Here is a 21,994-nt window from a genome sequence, read left to right on the forward strand (position 1 = left end):
TCCTGGATGTTGCTTGACAATCCTGTCATGGCTTTGACTGTTTCAAGCCACATTGTTTTATTTTGCAGTTCATAGTTAATCCTGAACTTTGTTCCTTGAGATTGTAATCCTGATTTTGTGATATTGTCTTTTATCCTGACAAGGGTGTATGATATGTGAGCTTAGAGACATCGGCTGCCTATTATACATCAGGATTGTCTTTTTTCACTTTTCATTGGCATTTCTCCACCAGCATGCTCCAGCAATAGAACAAAGGAGGCCATAGCTTAATTGCTCATGGTCTCCTTTTTTCCATTGAGGAACATATTGAGTTGAGTGTATGACATGAAGGTTGTGCAATATTTACTTGATTTGTTTTTATGCGCTGTAATCCATATATTTACACTGAAGGAGTACAATCTTTAATACCCTTCACTTTATTTTTTAATTAAGATGAGTAGCACCATAACAGGGCAGTAGGTAGGTGGTTTAGTACAGTGGTGGTTGGTATGGCCTTTTAAGTCCTCATTGTGGACAAGGAGAATCCCCATTAAAGTTTATTTATTAGTGTCACAAGTAAGTTTACATTAAAACTGCAATAAGTTACTGTAAATCTCCTTGAGAACTATTAGGTCATGTTTTTGTTTTGTAATTTTGTTGTTCTGGGATTTAGGAATCCTTGCTTGTTTAGCACGTACACTGCCATGTCACATCTTGTACCAATGATGGTATCCTGACGTTGCCTTTTTTCTGGGTTATCCTGTTATTGTTTGGAGGTTCTGGGATGTTGAATTATGTCCCTGTTGATTGCATATTGCTGCATAAGTGATCCTTATATTATGTAGCTCTATCTCTGTCACCTGCTGGAAGGAGATGTGTATTATGGGGCCATCTGGCCATAGTTTTACACTGTTATCCTGAGATTCCCCACCCTTTCTGGTATCCCTATTTATCCACATGAGAGGAGACACTGATTGCAATAACTGATAATTTGAATACTTGTATGAATATTCACTGGTGGCTTCTGTATGATTATGTGGAATAATGATTACTCTGTACTGTACTAGATTTTGGGAATTTGTTGCGTCTTGTCGTAGATGTAAAATGGAAAACTTTCAATAAAAGCATCTTGAAAAAAGTGTTCAAGTTGATGGAAAGGCCTAGCTGTCCCTTGAAGATCATTAAATGTGCATTTGCGTACATACTAATTATGGTAGCTCCTTATTTTTAATACCAACATTTTCACCAAAGCCTCTTGGCTGTATGTACTGCGTGGAGAAATAAAAGTTATTTTAGTTATTGATCTTGCTGTCATTTCTGTGCTTGCTGGACTGGTGAAAATTTGGTGAATTTATATGCAAAGGAGATCCACAAAGAGCATTTTTTATTAATGTAAACCTATCCTGCAGGGTAGCTAATAAATTTCATCAGAACAATAAACAGAGTATCATTATTATATTCCCAATTTAGAAAAAATACATAAATCATTTCCCTTAATCTTATTCTGTTGGCAGCAGTCAAGCATTGGTTTAAAAATGCTAAGCATTTGGTTTGTGCTATTAGTTAACTAAAGTTTTCATGAAATGCTGGAGAAATTGTGACTTTCAAGTTTTGTGCTAAAAAAACTTCTATGTTCAACCTGTATTGTTCATCTTCAAGATATTAAAGAATGCCATAGCAGGGCACATCATGCATTGGCTGTTGAAAGAAGGAGCACTGATAGATTAAATGGCATTGTCTCATTTAGTACTTCCTTATTTTCATGCTTGAATGGAAGCCAAGTGATGTCCCATAGAAGACAGCAAGGTCAAAAAGCAAGCGGTCATTGGACCGCTGCCCATTTTAGTTGTTAATGGCACTGGAACTCTAAAATATTACAAAACTTTGGTAAAACAATATCTTATAGCTCGACTCCAAAACCTGAAAAAATAGAAATACAATTTCACACCTTCTTAGGGTCCATATTGAATTTTTTTCGGCCCATTGCCACTTGTTTATTCCGTTGCATACTTTTTCTATAAAATAAAATAAATTATATGGTAATTGAAAAGGGCAGTTTCAAAAAGCATATGGTTCATATGAACATTAGTCAAGACATAATTAACAAGTCAAATGAATGGATATAAGGAATTACAATACACAATTAGGCTGATTGATTGGGTACTAAAATTGTCCCTAAATTGGACCTCCCTGATCCTCGCACGTTAGGCGTAGACTAAAATCATGAATAGGTCACTGAGATAGTAGGACGGCGGCGCGGGCTCGTTGGGCCGAAGGGCCTGTTTCCCGTGCTGTGTTGTTCTTTGCTCTTCTTCTTTGTACAATAAACTTTACTGACTTGAATCATCACTTTGTGCAGCACTAAAATATATTGCACTTCTAGTTAAGAATTGCAGGGCATGCCCCTGTCTACATCAATGGGGACAAAGTAGAAATGGTTGACAGCTTCAGGTTTCTAGGTGTCCAAATCACCAACAACCTAAACTGATCTCTCCGCGTGGATGCTATAGTTAAGAAAGCCTGTACTTTCTCAGTAGACTAAGGAAATTTGGCATGTCCACTGCAACTCTCACCAACTTCTACAGATGCACCGTAAAAAGCATTCTTTCCGGTTGTATCACAGTTTGGTATGGTGCCTGCTTTGTCCAACACCACAAGAAACTAGAAAGGGTCATGAATAAAGCCCTGTCCATCTCACAAACCAGCCTTCCATCCATTGACCCTGTCTACACTTCCCGCTGCCTTGGAAAAGCAGCCAGCATAATCAAGAACCTCATCCACCCCGGACATACTTTTTTCCACCGTCTTCAATCAGGAAAAACATACAAAAGTGTGAGATCACGTACCAACTGACTCAAAAACAGCTTCTTCCCTGCTGCCATCAGAAATTCGAATGGGGCTACCTCACATTAAGTTGATCTTTCTCTGTGCCATCATGCCGCCCCTAATTGTTTTCTTAAGCTTCCCTGGCATTTTCTATACTCGCTGATTTACTTTGTACCTGCTATCCTGACTATTCCTAGACATTGACTGTACTCCAGGCTTGTTGCTCCTACATTTCACCTTCAAGGGCATTCTTCCCATTTCCTTTCTGAGCAGCCTCCATTACTCTGCTGCTGATCTTCCCAGTCTACTTTGAACAAAGAACAAAGAACAATACAGCACAGGAGACAGGCCCTTCGGCCCTCCACGCCTGCGCCGCTCATTGGTTCAACTGCACCATTTTTCTGTATCCTTCCATTCCCAGTCTGCTCATGTGACTATACAGATAAGTCTTAAACGATCCCAGCATGTCTGCCTCCACCACCCTGCTTGGCAGTGCATTCCAGGCCCCCACCACCCTCTGTGTAAAATACGTCCCTCTATACCTCTATTAGGTCTCCCCTCATTCTCCGTCTTTCCAGGAAGAATAACCCCAGTTTACCCAATCTCTCCTCATAGCCAGATCCTGCTCGATTTTAATAAAAATCTGACTTCCCACAATCCAAAACTGTTTTTTTGAAGTCCATATTTTCCACAACAAACTCAATGACCACAACACAGTCCAGTTTATCACTAAAATACTCCTCAACTGCCTACTTGAACACTTTTCCAGCTTCATTCCCCAGACTTGGATCCAACACTGTGCCATCCCTGGTTGGACCTTCCACATATTTGATACAAAAACTCTCCTGAATTCATTTCAAGATTTAAGACCAATAAAAGGAGAAATTTCTTCACACACAGTTGTAGATCTTTGGCGTACTCCGCCCTATAAGGCAATGAATGCTCAGTTGTTGGACAGAGATCAACAGACCTTTGGATACTAAGCAAATTAAGTAAAATGAGAATGGTGAGGGAAGATGAAACTGAGGTAATATGGCAGAGCAGTCTCCAAGGGCCAAATGTTCTACACCTGGTCTTAATCCTTATATGCTTGTATTTTTATTTATATTGATCAGATCTTGCCAGATTGCGGGTTGGAGAGTTCAAACCAAACTGGGTCAGGTGTGATCAAGGATCACTGGGGAGGGGTGGGGTGGGGGGAGGTGTTGGGGGCAGCAGGAATAGATCGGTGCAGTACCACACCACATCAATGGAGCACCTAGTCAAATTTTCCACTGAATTTTTGTTTCACACTAAATTGGTGTAAATTGATACAGGCACATTCTATAAATTTCCAGTTTGGGGACTAACCCAGATTTGAGATAACATGCCTGTAGAGCATTATATTTATGGTTTAAATTCAGACAGCAACTTCTGAAAACGGCAAATCGATTTTTTTAAACTTTATAAGGCACTACAAAACAAATTTAAAAAAAGTTAAATTATATAAGGCCATTCTAATTCGCGTCAGCGCTGCAGGGTAGTCAGATGCTGCGCTTTGCTGGTCAGCATCGATGTTAAAAAGCAACCATCAAATTCCACTATGGTTACCAATAAAGATAGCAATCCCACACTTCCAATGTAAAGGGACCCACATTATGCCAAGACAAGTTTCACGCATGACTGCTAATCCTGAAACGTTGAAAATCAGGGGTACACAAGAAGCAGGTGAGCAAGAAGCTCTACGTAAGTATATGTATGATGGTTTAAATTCTTGCTGAAAAAGACTTTTGCTCGTGAATATTTTATCCTGGTTAAGTTAGAGGACTTAGGGTTTATCTTTCAAACCGCATTTTAAAACTTAAAAACTTGTATATTACTTGCATCTATTTACTGCAGATGTCCAAATCTAGCTCACGGTTATCAACATTTTCTATATCTGTGAAACTTACTCAAATCTTGAAAATTATAGCTCTGTAGCCTGAAATTCTTAGCAATAATTTCCTATTGACCAGTTTTTACAGCTGTGAAAATTTGGAGATAAAAACTATCACAAAAGAAACAAATTTAGCATAAGGCCCCATATGCTAAGCTTCAATTCCCTCAATGCAAATGAAACTTGATTTAAAAGGAACACCCTGCTGCCTAAACAACTTTTCACTTGCTCAAATGCAGCTAACAGGAGGCATGGTAGCTATTTATAAAGCTAAGAAACAAATTTGGCTTGAAAAGCAGTCCCTTACAAGGTATATTTTTAATTATACAAATGCCTCGATATCGACTCCTAGGAGAATGCAAACCTTACTATGACCAATACAGAGTTTCAAGAACAGTGATGTTCAAAAGATCAAAACTAATTTCTAATGTCTACAATATGCTTGTAAATGTCTGGGAACTAGAAATCTGTAGTTAAAAACCACAACATAATTCACTAATGGGTGCATAAACTTTCCACATGTTGTCTTTGTTACTGACAAAACCATTTTAATCAAAATTTTCATGGTGAATGTCCAAGCAGATTGTTGATTTTAGAGATTCAACACATTCCAAAACCATATGCTGAATTTTAAGCTGCTTATCTTGTAATAACAGAATTTGTACTACTCCGTGTAACAAAGGAATTTTTATATCAACACTGATCTTGTGCCCTGTGCACAAGTCACCACAGGAAGCCAAGCAAATGGAAATACGTGAGTTATTTCATGCTCTAAGATATATTTCAAAGAATGACTACTCCTGCTCCTATTTCTTATGTTCTTATGTTCTTATGTGATTACACTGAAGAACATTACACATTACAAAAATGTTAGAAAATTGACAAAGGGCAAAATTTTACAAAAAAACTCAGTGCTGGATGAGCATAAAAATGGGACAGAATTGTGCCAAATTTTGGGGGGAGGTGCAATTAAATAGTGAGGAAAGGTGGTGGGGGTGGAATTCACTACCACTGCAGTATTTTACCAGTAATAGGTAGGCCCTCCACCCCATCTGGGCGGATTGCCTCCTAAACCCTGATGGCCTTTTTGCAACCCTGAGAGTAGACTCCTACTAATCAGACACACTGTGGCCCATGGAGAAGCCCCATGGAGTGGTAGCAAGAATTGCCCTAATTCAATCCCCCCCCACCCACCCACTTCCCCAGCACTTGCTTGACTGGCCCCACTGACCCACAGCCTCACTCACTGGTTGGACGAATGGCATAGTTCCAGGGTTTCCTCACTGCTGATGCAGTCTCTGCAGTATCCACTACTCCTAGAGGTGATGCTAAGATTAAATAACTGCAGACTCTCCAATTGGTCAACAGTTCCTGGGGGCACTGTCCCATTTTCTAAAGTCATGAGAACCCAAAATGACAAGTAATTAGTTGTTGGGGAAGTAGAGAATGTAGTCTGGGGTCCCACAAATTCCCAAGGTAGGGTTGCCTGCAGCTTTCTATGCCTGTCTTCGAGACCACTGTGGCTCAGACAAAATTCTGCTACTGTGTGCGCTATTTGCAATTACTGAAAATGGTACATCTAAAAGAATTCCAAGTTTATCCAATGCTAACACTTCGCACACATGGTCTTATCACAAGTCACCATTTTACCAGGTGATCCTTTCAAAGCCTTCACACAACACAGCAGCTCTTCAATTGCTTAGATGCATACCTATATGACAAACATTATAGCAGGAACTCTCAACTGAGAATTGCAAAGTGATACACTTTGTAAGAACGCAGAAAGGCAATTTAAAATAAAATACACATTTCTAAAAAGGAGGTGCTGGAGCAGAACAACCTGGAACTGATCTTTGGTGGCAATTTGAGAAAGTGGTCAGCAAAGCTAACAGAATCCTGGATTTTATAAATAGAGGCTTAGAGTGCTAAATCAAGAAAGCCATAATGAACGTTCAACCTTATTTAAAGTATTGGATCCAATTCTGGGAAGTGCACTTTACAAAGGATTGAAAGGTATTAAAGAAGCAGCAGAAAAGTATTACAAGAATCGTTCCAAGGATGAAGAACTTTGGTTACATTAACTGATTGGAGAAGTTATAGAGGTTTACAGCATGGAAGCAGGCCCTTCGGCCCAACTTGTCCATGCGCCCTTTGTTTTTAAACCCCTAAGCTAGTCCCAATTGCCCACATTTTGCCCATATCCCTTTATACCCATCATACCCAGGTAACTATAAATGCTTTTTAAAAGACAAAATTGTACCCACCTCTACTACTACCTCTGGCAGCTTGCTCCAGACACTCACCACCCTCTGTGCAAAAAAATTGCTCCTTTTGTATCTCTCCCCTCTCACCTTAAACGTATGCCCTCTAGTTTTAGACTCCCCCGCCCCTGAGAAAAGGCACTGACTCTCCAGCTGATCTGTGCCCCTCATCATTTCATAGACCTCCACAAGGCCACCCTCCCAACCTCCTGCACTCCAGAGAAAAAAGCCCCAGTCTATCCAGCCTCTTCTTATAAGTCAATCCATCAAGTCCCGGTAGCATCCTACTAAATCTTTTCAGCATTCTTTCGGGTTTAATAATATCCTTTCTATAATAGGGTGACCAGAACTGCACACAGCATTCCAAGTATGGCCTTACCAATGTCTTGTACAACTTCAACAAGATGTCCCAACTCCTGTATTCAGTATTCTGACTGATGAAACCAAGCATGCCAAATGCCTTCTTCACCACTCTGTCCATCTGTACCTCCTCTTTCAAGGATCTATGAACATGTACCCCTACATTTCTTTGTTCTGTAACTCTCCTCAATGCCCTACAATTAACTGAGTAAGTCCTGCCTTGCTTCAATCTACCAAAATGCATTACCTCACATTTGTCTAAATTACACTCCGTCTGCCATTCGTCAGCCCACTGGCCCAATTGATCAAGATCCTGTTACAATTGGAGATAATTTTCTTCACTGTCCACTATGCCACCAATCTTGGTATCATCTGCAAACTTACTAACCATGCCCCCTATATTCTTATTCAAATCATTAATATAAATAATAGTTAGGATTATATTGGATCGAGTTCCAAAGAACAAAGGAGGATCTCATAGAAACCCACAGAATTCTAACAGGGTGAGACAGGGCAGGTACATACATGCCCTTGCATTCAATTTGATGCCATCCTTGTTTTACTTTTTAAATCCATAGATGGTGTATCCTTCTCACAGTCTATCTTTCTCATAGAAATCGCAGAATAGGTTCCAGGGTTGATGTTCAATCAGATGGAGTTCCAGGCATGATTAGTCTATCCGATAGAGTTCCTTCAGAACTTTTCAGAATAAATTCCAGGTATGTTTATGAGCTCAAGTAGAGTTGTTCAGAATATTCCATGGCCACTCTGGAGCTGTTCTCCTTTAAGAAGCAAAGGCTGAGAAGAAATTTGACATAGATGTTCAAAATCATGAGTGGTCTGGATAGAACAGATAGAGAGAAACTGCTCCCATTGACAGAAACATAGAGAAACTAGAGTACAATAGAGGCCCTTCGGCCCACAAAGTTGTGCCGAACATGTCCCTATCTTAGGGATTACTAGGCTTACATATAGCCCTCTATCTTACTAAATTCCATGTACTTATCTAAAAGTCTCTTAAAAGACCCTGTCGAATCCGCCTCCACCACCGTTGCTGGCAGCCCATTCCATGCACCCACCACCTTCTGAGTGAAAAACTTACCCCCAACATCTCCTCTGTACCTACTCCCCAGCACCTTAAACTTGTGTCATCTTGTGGCAACCATTTCAAACCTGGGAAAAAGCCTCTGATTATCCACTCAAAGAATACCTCAACATGTCATACACCTCTATTAGGTCACCCCTCATCCTTCGTCTCTCCGAAGAGAAAAGGCCAAACTCCCTCAACCTATCCTCATAAGGCATGCTCCTGAATCCAGGCAACATCCTTGTAGATCTCCTCTGCACCCTTTCTGTGGCTTCCACATCCTTCCTGTAATGAGACAGCCAGAACTGAGCACAGTACTCCAAGTGGGGTCTGATCAGGGTCCTATATAGCTGCAACATTATCTCGACTCCTAAATTCAATTCCTCGATTGATGAAGGCCAGTACACCATACGCCTTCTTAACCACAGCTTCAACCTGCGCAGCTGCTTTGAGTGTCCTATGAACTTGGATCCCAAGATCCTTCTGATCTTCCACACTGCCAAGAGTCCTACCATTAATATTATATTCTGCCATCCTATTTGACCTGCCAAAATGAACCACTTCACACTTATCTGAGTTGAACTCCATCTGCCACTTCTCCGCCCAGTCTTGCATCATATCAATGTTTCGCTGCAACTTCTGACATCCTTCCACACTATCCACAACACCTCTAATCTTTGTGTCATCAGCAAAAGAAGGGACAAGAATTAGAGGACACTGATTTACACCAATGGGAAAAAGGTAATAAACACATTTTCCTGACTTCCAGACTGTCTGAGCACTTATTAACCATCCTTCTACGTCCCTCCCATCTTTGATGACCCAATGGAACTTATATGCCAACGACTGAGTCAGCTTCATGAATGAAGCTGTTCTTCATTTTATGTTGTCACCTAATTTGTTGGAGAGGCCATGGCTGGTTCCCCACTATGTACCCTAACTCAGGTGGCAATATGTATAACCTCACCAAAATATGAACACTACTCTCAATGAGTTCTTTAATTATCATAGAATCCCTACAGCATAGAAGGCTGCCATTTCGCCCATCGAGTCTGGGCCGACCACAATTCCACCCAGCCCCTATCCTCATAATCCCACGTATTTATATTGCTAGTCCCCCTGACGCAAAAGGGCAATTGAGCATGGCCAATCCACCTAACCTGCAAATCTTTCAACTTATAATTGCACTTATTAATGGATCATGTAGGTTCTCAAGCCTACCCTCCACCCATGCTAGTGAAACACATTCCAGTTTTTTTTAAAGCAGCTAACTGTTTCTGTTCCTGCCTTCAGTGGGACCAACAATCCTGCCTGTTAACTGTTTGGCTTATACTTGATAGAATTTGGAAGGATGAGAGGGGATCTGATCAAGGTACATTAAATTTTAAGGGATTGATAAAGTAAATGTAGACCAAATGTTTCCTCTTATGGGGCAATCTTGAACAAGAGGCAACAGGTATAAGTTGAAAGGCAGTAGATTTAAAACAATGAGGAGGAACTACTTCTCGCAGAGGGTGGCGAATTTTTCGCTGCCCCTTGGAGCAGTGGAGTCTGAATCATTGAATTGTTTCAAGGAGGAGATAGATATATTTTTATTATAGATATATTGAAAAAGAGGGACAAGGGGATATGGGGAACAGGTGGGGAGGTGGATTTGAGACCAGGGAGATATCAACATAATCTGATTGAATGGTGGAGTTGGCTCAAAGGGCTGAATTTGCCTACTTCTGCTCATACTTCTTACGTTCCTATGTTCTCTCTCTCTTTTCTGCTGCCTGACCTGCTGAGTATTTCTAGAGTTTTTGGTTTTTATTGCATTGTTAAATGTCTGCACACAATTTTCCCCAAACATCTCATCATATAATAAAATGCAATCAAGTTCTAGAAAAAGGACATTTTAACCTGTTACAGATGATCCCAACCTAGTTATTCAGTAAATATTTATACATTAGTTTCTTGCTCTAAACTGCTGTTTCTTACTTCTATTTTGTCACTTCTAAAACAATTATTTTTTATGCTGCAAATCTATCAGTGTGGTATTCGTCACATTTTGGAATTGACAGGAAAACTTGGACACATTCTATGCAGTCTTCACAATTTTATTCCATAAATATAGAACAAACAGACTACAAAGCAGCCCAATTTCCTACATCACAAAACTCAAATAGCATGTAAATGATTGAAAATTTACTAAACTCAATCTGGCAACATATGATCTAGGGACTTTAATACAAAATGTTGAACGCTGTAGACCTGCCATTTCTATTCTCTAAATTACATTGCAAAATGCAGAACCCAATGTAATTATTTGTATACTAAAATGATCATAAGTGTGAAATCTTTTTATTATTTTAGTTTAGTTTTAACAATTGCCCATAATTATATTATGAATTATGATTACAGCGAGTTTCCTATTTCTATTTGTATTATCAGCACAATTTAGCCCCCAGCACCAAGATCATTTTTCAATAAACCAATTATCTTTCACTTATCTATGGTTTCACCATAGTTCTGAGAAATAGTTCTGAGAAATGTCTGTCCCATTCACTCCATGCATAAAAATATAAGTTGATTTAGATGAGGCAATATCTATCTTTGGAGGTTGCTTTTTCAATGTGAACACAAATCATAACAAATTTATTTCTTTTCCTAAGAAATGTGGAGGTATGGCCATTTAGTCCATTGATTTCTCCAGACACCATCATCTGTAATCAGCCACAGCAAATCTACAGTAATAACTTCAAAGAAATATCTGGAAAAGACTAGTTGGTCCACCAGGCCTGCCCCATGCCATGTTGGTTGGAGCATCGGGAGCTAACACTCTTTTACACACAAACCCTTTTACACACAAACCCTTTTACACAAGTAAATAGATTTCTGCTCCACTTTCAACAAAGTGTGGCAGTAAATGAGTGCCGATGCAAGGAAATTGCAGGTCAGTGAGACAGGACCTTTACATTTGAAATTATAAATGTAATTACCATATTGGGTGCTACAAGTTGTAGTTCCCAAATCCACAGTGCTATTCCCCATTCCCCAACCCTGGTCAAGATGTTCTGCTAACAGACCTAGCAATATTAGAAGCAGGCACTATCTTCATCCAGCACAGTGTTAGCAATATGCATGAAATAAATGATAATAAATTAATCCTTACCGCTCTTCTGTGGAACCCAGGTTTTCAATCTCATTCGTAACCTCTGCTATCTCATCCTTCAGCCGCTGCAAAAGGATTAGATCCAATAAATAACATCACAATATGTGAAATGAAACTGTTCACAAGTCCTGCATAAACGAAACATGGCAACTGAACATTCACAAGGCAATATTCCCTCAGTTCATTGTAACAGATTTTGATATAGCCAAAGGCTACACAGAGGAAATCTTCCCTTTGGATGTGTGGCAAGCAGTGACTACTGTTGAGAGGAGCTCCAAAGACAGCAAAGTATAACCATGTTACCAAAGCTCAATGTGACTTAAATTTCATTATAGTCCAATGTTGTACCAGGTTTTTGCTCCAAATCAATATTAGATAATATTGCAAAGAACCAAATAAAAACTGAACCAGATAATCTTGTTATTCCTCAGATGTACAGCAGTGCTACTTTTATATTCAATCTGCTCTCTAGGGAGGTGAATCAGGTGGCAACACATTCCAGTACAAAGCATGAGTTCTCTGATACAGTCCCTGGATTCCATAATTGAGATATTGAGCTGGAAACAGTACACCCTGGATTGTAAGATATGCAATGTGTGTTTGGGAACTGACAGGCAAAATTAAGAATACAGTAGAAGTAGACCATTTGGTCCATGTGGCCTGCATTGCAAATCACCTAGAACATAACTTATTTTCTACTGGATTGCCATTTTCCTGCACTATCCCCATAGTCCCTTCTTATCTTTAGTATCCAGAAATCTATTGACCTCTGTCATGAGCATACTGAATGACTTAGCTTCCACCGTCCCCTGCAGTAGAAAATTTCTAAGACTCATCACCCTGAGTGAAGAAATTCCTTCTGAACTTAGACCTAACCATTTGAGACTGTGACCCCTGGTTCTTGAACCCCCAACCAAGGGAAGTATTCTTCCTGCATTTGCTCTACTGAACCCTCTAAGTATTTTGTAAACTTGGATGAGATCACTTCTCATTTTGCTAAATTCTAGAGAATACATGGCCAGTCTCCTCATAGGACAATCCCGTCATTCAGGAATCAGTCTGTTGAACCTTCATGCACCTGCTTTATACAAGTATATTCTTCATTAAATAAGAGATCAAAACATAACATTCCTGGTGCAATCTCACCAAGGCTCAATACGACAGCAGCAAGACTCCTTTACTCCCACATCAAATCCTCTTGCAAGAAAAGATAACATACTATTTGCCTTCCTAATTGTTTGTTGCACCTGCATGTTAACAACTTTCATTGAACCCAAGAAAATATATCATGGGATATATTTTTAACACTTCATAGCCAATTAAGGTCACTTTCAACTTTAACTGAAGCAGAAACCAGAGTGAGAAGATTGGATGCCTGTTATACGCCTGTTTAACTTTCCTATCAAATAACTTTGACAGAAAGGAAAATCAAGTGGGTATTCCTAGTTGAATTTTACCCCATATGTCTAGTCCAATCTTGGTGGCTAAAGTTCAAAGTCATTTTGCAAACCACTGATTAAACGTGTAAAGAATTAGTCATGGTTTTTTGCCTCCCTTATTCAAGAAGTAAATCCTCACAATTGCTATATATTAAATATTTTGACAGATAGGACAAACACAAAACACGATAAAGGTGTCATATTGTGTATTTTGAACCAACTCGATGCAAATTTATTTACAAAGTGTTGCCAGATTGAAGTCCAATATGGAAGTGAGAGAAAATTGCAAATGCCTTTGCTGACAGTATAGCACATCATGTGACTAAACAAAGATGCACTGCTTTACAATACATAACATCCCTCCCCCTTCACTTCAGTAATACAACAACAAACGTTTAAACATTAATAATTACTCATTATGAATATCAGTTTTATTACTGGTATTTTCTACATACGTACAATTAATACAAGAGTCTTTTTGGTGGATGTTAATTTTGCTTTGCCATACAGGTACTGGTGTAATTGATTAACGCCAAAACTTTACGCTTAGTGCTTCTTTCTCAAGCTGACCATCATGTGTTCCATGCTGGATAATGTTTGGAATGTGAATGCTATTGGCTGTTCCTCCCAGTTGCCATAATGTGAGATACAACAGCACCCACCCCATAGGACGACACATCACATTCTAGTTGAATTTTTGACTCTGGGTTAAAGTGGGCCAATACCTTGGTTGCTTGAGCATGCCTTTAACTCCTTTGTACGTACATCATACTCCTTCTTCCAATTCCATTGTTGGTTAGCACACAATAAAGTATGAAGTGGTTTTAGTAGTGTTGCAAGGTTTAGAACGAGCTTCCCACGATAATCAATTATGCCTAAAAGATCACAACTGTGACACGTTTTGTGGTCTTGGTGTAACTAGGATCGTTGTCATTGTGTTGGGTTCTTTATGGATGCCATCCTCGTCTATTATGTGACCTAGATAACTGATAGGTGATTCAAAAATTCACATCTTTCTTTCATCATATGGCAGTTGTACTTCTCTAGATGCTCCAACATTTCCTCTAAGCTGTGGAAATGTTCCTGTTCAGTTCTGCTTGTGATTAGAACATTGTCCAAATGACACTGGACATCATTCAAGTTACTTAATTTTTGGTCTATTGATTTCTGAAATATGGCTGATGCCAATGTTATTCCAAACAGTAGGCACTTATATCGGAACAATCCGTTATGGGTAACAATAGTTAACAGTGGTTGTGAGTCAGTTGTCACTCTCATCTAGAGATATGCTTGGGATAAGTCTACCTTGCTGAACTGCTTACCACTAGCATGTTCTTGCTATCAATTAATTATTAATTGCTTCCCAGTTTAGCTTGATTTTGTGTGACCGCGCTCTTCCAAAGAGTGTAGGAAAATTGCCCTTCACTAAGTACAGAGGCAAATCTGCTGAATGACCATTAGCTTCTAATTGGACCATAATGTATCCCTCCTCATTATAATTTTGCAGGATTACATTTGAAGGTTTTAGTGGTAAGTGTTTTAGCTTTAGATTGTATATGCTTTCTGTGAGAAGTAGTAATACGGCAGCTCCTATATTTACTTCCATTTTTAATTCTTGTCCATCTGACTTGGATAAACCCAGATCTTAGTTAAAGTTCTTGGATCCTCCCTAGTCGTGTATCATCTTGGAAATTTACATACTCGGATATCTTGCAGAGCCCTGATGAATGGTCATCCTGATTCCAAATGATGGTCCTATTCTCTCTCCACAGATGCTGTCAGACCTGCTGAGATGTTCCAGCATTTTCTGTTTCACATTCCAGCATCAACAATATTTTACCTTTGTTTTATTAAAAATATTGGCTTGTTTTTAAAGTCATTAGAGTTTGTTGATGTTTCAGTATTGTTAGCACTCTCTTGGGTAACAGCAATCTAAAAGGCACACTTAGTCGACTCGTAACACAAAAAGTGCTGGACGCTATGCATCCAGCACAAGGTCTTTAATTACTTGTGCATAAGGAGAACTCTCAATGGCCAACACCAGATGACCGGAGCAGTTCTGAGGTTACAGAGAAACAACTCAGCAGTTATAGCTAATTTATAGCAGATCAGAAACAAGAGATTTTTTACATCTTTCACTGACATACATATTTTCCAACTGAATGCCGGCCTTTTGCCCTTTCTCATTCGATAAAAAATTGACTTATGCTAATCCTTTATTTGCATAGCATATCCTCATATTTTGCCTTTCATATTTGTTATCAAAAAAATCTGGTTTTGTTCACACTCTAACGAAGGCCAAGAAAGGAAAATGTTATGGGGGCTTGTGAAAAAATAGCACAGACTGACTCCTTTTGAAGGTCAGTAAGCTGATAAACATTCTCTGCTACTGTACAGAGAAAGCATGATTTTTTTTTAATTTGAACACTAACTTCTGTACAATTTAACTTCCAAACTATGAAACTTCAATCTGAACTTTAATTTTCACAGTATCATTTCTATTTAAAATCAGACTTTAGTACGATCCAAAAATTGATTTAAATATTGATAATCAGTAGATTTAGGATTTCAGAAACTCTGAACTATTAAACGCTGTTATTCAAAATTAATTCATTTGAAAACCTAGTGCTACAATTTCAGAAAAGACAAATGAAAACATTTACACCTTCATCACAGTTGGTGATAAGTATGAAAATACACACAAACAAAAATCAAACTACAAAGTAATTCAGACATTGCTGTTTGTAGTGTTAATCCTTGAAATTTTTGTATATGGTAATGCCTTTAACAGAAAATAAATTAAACTCACAATGCTACAAGAAAAGAATCCTAACCCAACCTGCGCAAATTGATTAAAGAACTAGGTCTGTGTGCGTCATTGTTATCATATACAAGAAGAAATAATACATTCTAAATATGCATATGGAAAAAAAAATAAGGATCTTGGGATAGAAAATAAAATCTCTAATTCCTTCCTCCATAACTGCAACAAGGCTTGTAGGCCAATCTACCTTTCTTTGGAGTATAAGCATTCATTTTATACAATTACAAAATGTAATGTTTTATGTCATACAATTATAATTCTAAAGTAGTTAGATTGGTTATTATACAATAGACAATATATTTTTGCAAGAAAACAGCTACTTTTTTGTGCCACTTGATTGGATTTCCGAAATATTTCAAAGTGTTTCACATTTATTGTGCTACTTATTGTGCAACTAATCTTGACTAATTACCATAAAATGCAAGATGAGTTCTATTTCATACAGAAAGAACATACTTACATTTATTTAGTACTTACGAGGCCTCAGAATATCTGGAGGACTTCATAGCCAAATAAACACTTTAAAGATGCCGCCAGACATAGTGAGATTTTTCAGCATTTTCTCTTTTGGTTCAGCACTTCAAAGCATTGTAATGCGGGGAATCACAGCATCCAATTTGTGCAGATCAAGATCTCTCAAACAGCAATGTGTTAATGACCAGATAATACATCTGAGACACATCAGTTGAGGGATAATTACCAGCACACCAGCAAAATTCCCCTGTTCTGCTTCAAATAATGGCATTAAATTTTTCATAACCATCTGAGAGTTGGATGCGATCTTGATTTAACATCTCATCTGAAAGACGGAAATTCCAGCAGTGCAACATTTCCTCAATGGTGCACTTAAGTATTTCTCTAGATAATTGTTCAAGTATATAACGTGTCATGAACACATGACCCTCCAATTCAAAAGGCATGAGTGTTAACACTACAAAAAGATCCATACCAAATAATACAAAAAATAACACAAGTCAATTAAATAAATAAACCGTTTACACATATAACGTAACTTTCAATTCATGGGTTCAGTGCATTTATCCACGAGCTAATCTTTGGAGTTGCACGCTCATTTGCTCTGATTAAAGTCCAACTCAAAACGCCTTAATTAGTTGATTTGTAAATGAAGAGGATGCTCCAAGGGAATTCCCGTTGGCTGATGTCACCAAAGTGTGTCTGGTTCACTATTTCATTAAGCAAATCCACTTTGTTTGCAAAACCAGTGTTACCAAAGCATTTGGTTAACTGAATGTAGGTGCAACAGAATGCTACTTTGCAGAGGCTCCAACTGTATGCACTTTTATCATCAGACCCATGGTGCTCGAGGAAAGTTGTCTTTTTTAATTAGGAGCACGCTCTATATTACATCATTCAAAATATTTTGAATTGTTATGGAAAATATCATTGTCCATAGCAACACCTGTACATGACACACCTAAGATAAAACTGGGAATGGCAACTTACAAGATCATTCCATTCCTGATATGATTAGGATTCTCCTTCACAACCAAATATTTTTCACCATTTCTAAACAGAAGAGGGGTGGTACAGTGGTTTGCACTCACAGCACCAGGGACCCAGGTTCGATTCCCGGCTTGGGTCGCTATCTGTGTGGTGGAGTTTGCACGTTCTCCCCATGTCTGCATGAGTTTTCTCTGGATGCTCCAGTTTCCTCCTACAGTCTGAAAGATGTGTTGGTTAGGTGCATTGACCCGAACAGATGCTGGAGTGTGGTGACTAGGGAAATTTCACAGTAACTTCATTGCAATGTTAATGTGAGCCTTACTTGTGACCAATAAATAAAACTAATTTACTTTACATTTTCTGATGAAGATCAGAAACTGCAAGGTACCCTATTTTCTGAATGTAACACGAAAAGAACAAATATTTGCAAATACCATTCAAATTCCATCGTAACTATTGCAGTCTTTCTGCCTTCTGACGCCATTAGAATTCACATCAAAGAGAGGAACTTGACATGAATAGTAGAAAAGTAGAATGTCTGTCAAAAACACATTTTGAAATATATGTTGATCTGATTTTTAAGTGCCATCTTTCAAGCTTTAAGTCATTTGATAATGCTGGAGTCCAGGTCTACTTTTACCTTCCCAGCTCACAACTAATTCTTTATCTTTTATGATACTGATTTAATATATCAGTCATGCAGCAATTTAAAAAATAAAAAGTAGGACCTTCAGTATTCAAGTGAAAAAATGACATTTCTAACATTGCTGTAATTTTGTATAATACTTTATAAAACAACTTTCATGAGTCATCATAACTGAGTTTCCACAGTGTTGACTGTACTGCCTAACACTTACAATTATTTAATTTTTCACCAGTGCAAATTAAAACTGGTATATGCATCAAAAGGTGGGCAGTATTATGGAATGAAACTAATTTAAACAGTACAAGTGCATACTTTATGAACCTGCTGATGGTTGCACATTTGACATAGAGGTCGGAAAGGTCCAAGGTTGCCTTATGGAAACAGAAACTAAATTTGTTCTATTCCTGTTATAACCAGGTGTTATTCTCACCAGCTTAGTAGCATACAAATAACTGGAATTTCTTTTGTATGGCTGGGAATAGCAACAATCATAATTTTACATCAATGTTTTCAAGCCATCAGGATTAGCAGTGTATATCACCTCCTTTGTATTTCTGAGCCAGGCATTGAGACATTACATGTTCCGTGGTCAGTTCTAGGTGACCACAATCACACACAAGAGAATTTTAATTCAATGGTATTCACATCTGCCATGGTTTTTACGATTGTGGTTTAAGGACACCCATGAGCTCCAGGGGAGGTTGAAATCAGAGACCCCCTATGTGGGATCTTTCACAGGGTGTTTGATGGTGACTTCTTGTAGGACCATTAATTTTTCCAAGCTTCATCAGGGTTGAAATCACAATGCCTGAGGTTCTGTACATGGGTCCAAACTGGTGGAGAGTACAAAAGAACCTCTCAATAACAACACCTGGAAAGAAGTTCATCATCAAATATGCTGGACAAGGACTCTGATCCCCCTGCAAGCCCACAACCCCATTGGCATAGGTGAGATGAAGGAAGGGTTACTGGCACTGAAGAAAGGAGAGATAAATGGCAGAGATAGTCAATCCCAGAATTTCTTCAACAACTAGGCCCAAAGGGAACCTAGTGGCTTGCAAGATTGTACAGCAAAACCTTGGAATCAGGGTGCATCCCTGAAGCAAGGTGGAATGATGGTCTCTGAAATTCTAAAACCTGGCAAACCAATTAACAACCCACCAAGGTAAAGGCCAGTATTATTTTTATGCATGACTTACAAACTCCTAGAACGTATCATTCTATAGAGAATCAGTCCTCTCATCAAAGCCATAATCCCTGAAGAAAATGCAGGCATCTGGCTTAAACACAGTTGCTGTGACCAAGTTCTTACAGTGAGGCTTGTTTCCAGGGGAAACTCAAGACAGGTGCAGTCAATGTAAACCTATCATCAGTTATGACACAGTCTGGATTAAAGACCCAAAGCTAAAACTCCTGCTTTGGGCAAAACTGAGTAATAGATGTTTACATGTCCACCTCAGTGACAAAGTCAGCTCACCTTGATCACTCAACAACAGATTGTCACAAGGATCAGTACCATACCCCCTGTTTTAGCAAAGTGCTCTGGACTGTCATATCAGTTTTAACAAGTCTACTTCTCTATTGTCCTGAAGAAACAGCAAAGCAATGTGACAAAGTCAATCATGCATGCATCAATGACTAGCCAGTCCTAGTACTACTATGCATTAAGATTGGATTCAGGAGAGATCCAAATGTGCCAGCCTGGAGACTAGCACAGATCAAAGCATTTCTTACCCACACCTGAATAACAATTTCCTCATATCGGTTGAACAAACAATGAGCTAGTAGACAAGGCAGGGATGTACTTAGGATTGCCAATTCTAGTTGTATGCACTTCTGGAAATTTCCTCAGACAATACCTCCCTTCTCGAATGGTCCTTCATAAACATTTAGCCATTATAAGCCCATTTCCAATATTTTTACAACTCAAACAGAAGTATTTTAACAATAGAAAGAAAACATATTTTCAATGTCCCTATTATTTTCTTTTTTTGGGGTGCTCGTAGCAGTGTCCAGGAGAAAAATCTTCAATTCCCAGAGACTCAATAACGCTAGGTGCATTACACTTGTGCAGCACAGTATGTTCATTAAGTTCATGGCCACAATCCCGCAATGCCAAGCTGCCAATCTCAGCTGTATCAATGCCAGAATATGCTGGCTGAAGTATACGTCTTCCTGGATAGAATAATAATCAGCAGAAAGGTTTCTCCTACTGACAATTTTTCTATTATATCGTACCTCAGAAGAGTTAGAATAACTTTAAATGGAACATGAGTCAATTCCAGACTGCCTACCAATTTGGCACAGCAATACTGGCAGCAGTTCTCTTTCTTAACAACACCCAAGCCATGGCTTTAGAAAATCAGAAGAAAGGAAAGAATTTATAAAATTATGGACTTTCACTCTTAGAAGTTAGCAAATAATGAAACTGTGAAGCTAACAATGAACAAGGGTACACAATGTGTGCATATCACTTGCCTATACACATACATATGGTGTGGTGGGATTGTTTGTCATTAGACTTCTAATCCAGAGACTCTGGATACTTCTCTGGGGCCACTGGATCAAATCCCATGACAGCAGATGGTAAAATACAAATCCAACAAAACTCTGGAATTAAAAACCTAAAGATGACCACAAAACCACTGTCAATTGTCATAGAAACCATCTGGCTCACTAATGTCCTTCAGGGAAGGAAATCTGCCATCCTTCTGTAGTCTGGTCTACATGTGACTCCAGAGCCACAGCAACGTGGTTGACTCTGAACTGCCACTCAGTTCATGGGCAATTAGGGCTGGTCAACTTTGCAATGCCCACATTCCATGAAAGAATAAAGAAAAAATAATTAATTTTCCTGATATTGCTAGAGAAAGTTTTTTTAAAAATGCTTTTATTTGAAGGAAAACTAAAATAACAAAAAAAAACTGAGTTTTGTAATTCAACAAAAATTTATTTATTTGGGGCAGCACAGTGGTTAGTACTGCTGCCTCACAGCACCAGGGACACAGGTTCAATTCCGGCCTCAGGTCGCTGCCTTTGTGGAGTCTGCACGTTCTCCCTGTGTCTGAGAGGGTGTTTTTTCCTATGCTCCGGTTTCCTCCCATAATCCAAAGATGTGATTGGTTATGCCAAATTGACCCCAAATGTCAAGGGGCTAGCAGGATAAATATGTGGGGTTATGAGAATAGGGCCTGGGTGGGATCATGAACTGAATGGCCTCCTTCTGCACTGCAGGGATTCTATGATTCTATTTTATTATTTCAGTTAAAGACAAGCACATAGCGTCCTACAAGTTTTTTTTTAAATAGTGAAACTTGATGCATTACCACACTGCCAAATCTACCACTATGTCTCCCTTCTAAAATATTCTGAACAAGGTTACATTCCTTAGCAAAAAGGCAAAAATCAATGGTCACTTTTAACCAACTACAAAGAGACAGACAAGAAATGGATTGTTGTCCTTTGCTTGCCACCACTTCAGCATTTTCTCCTGAGAAGCCTGCAACAAAAATTAACCTGCAGAGAACAGTAGGCAGGAATCCAAATCTTCCAGATATGTGCAATATTGTATTCCTCCCCAATATGTTACACCAAAGGCTCACCTCATTATTTTTAGACAAAACAATATATACTCTTAAATCAATAGTTGCTTTCCTTGCCTTTCAATTCTATTTTTCTTACTCTGATGTAAATAGCACTAGCTGTTTCAGGCTTCTACTCAACAACACTTCTTGACCTAATTCTGCGTCAGCTTCAATTTTCTGCCCTAGAAACTGCCAGATTGGGTTTACACCTCCCTCAGGCTTTCAAGTCTTGTTTAAAAAAGCTGCATGAAGTTCAGCTAGAGGCAAACAAAGGCTTCAGTCATTCTGACTGCTCTAATTGCCCTGATAGTTGGCTTATAGCAAGATGATTCAATTAGATCCAACTGCCACATTCTGTACAGCAATCTCACATGCAGCACTTACAATCTGTAAATATCTGAAGTCATGAGGTGTTGCAATTCATATTGACACTGAAACATAAACTAGATTCACTT

At 38.8% G+C, this 21,994-nt stretch overlaps 1 protein-coding gene across 5 annotated transcripts in view; it reads right to left on the reverse strand.

The window, feature by feature from the left end:
• The window catches only part of cyth1b (cytohesin 1b), a 250,764-nt gene that overhangs the window by 45,987 nt on the left and 182,783 nt on the right, over window positions 1-21,994 (reverse strand). For all 5 annotated transcript variants that reach the window (XM_080209513.1, XM_080209511.1, XM_080209512.1 and 2 more), the window contains exons 3-4: window positions 11,583-11,647; window positions 1,928-1,994 (exon numbers count right to left, since the gene is read on the reverse strand). In XM_080209513.1, coding sequence (XP_080065639.1) covers window positions 1,928-1,994; window positions 11,583-11,647 — 132 coding nt within the window. The remainder of the gene's footprint in view (window positions 1-1,927; window positions 1,995-11,582; window positions 11,648-21,994) is intronic.

The sequence above is a fragment of the Carcharhinus amblyrhynchos genome, chromosome 21, assembly GCF_965287045.1.
Source record: "Carcharhinus amblyrhynchos chromosome 21, sCarAmb.v2.hapA, whole genome shotgun sequence".
In the NCBI taxonomy this organism is placed as follows: Eukaryota; Metazoa; Chordata; class Chondrichthyes; order Carcharhiniformes; family Carcharhinidae; genus Carcharhinus; species Carcharhinus amblyrhynchos.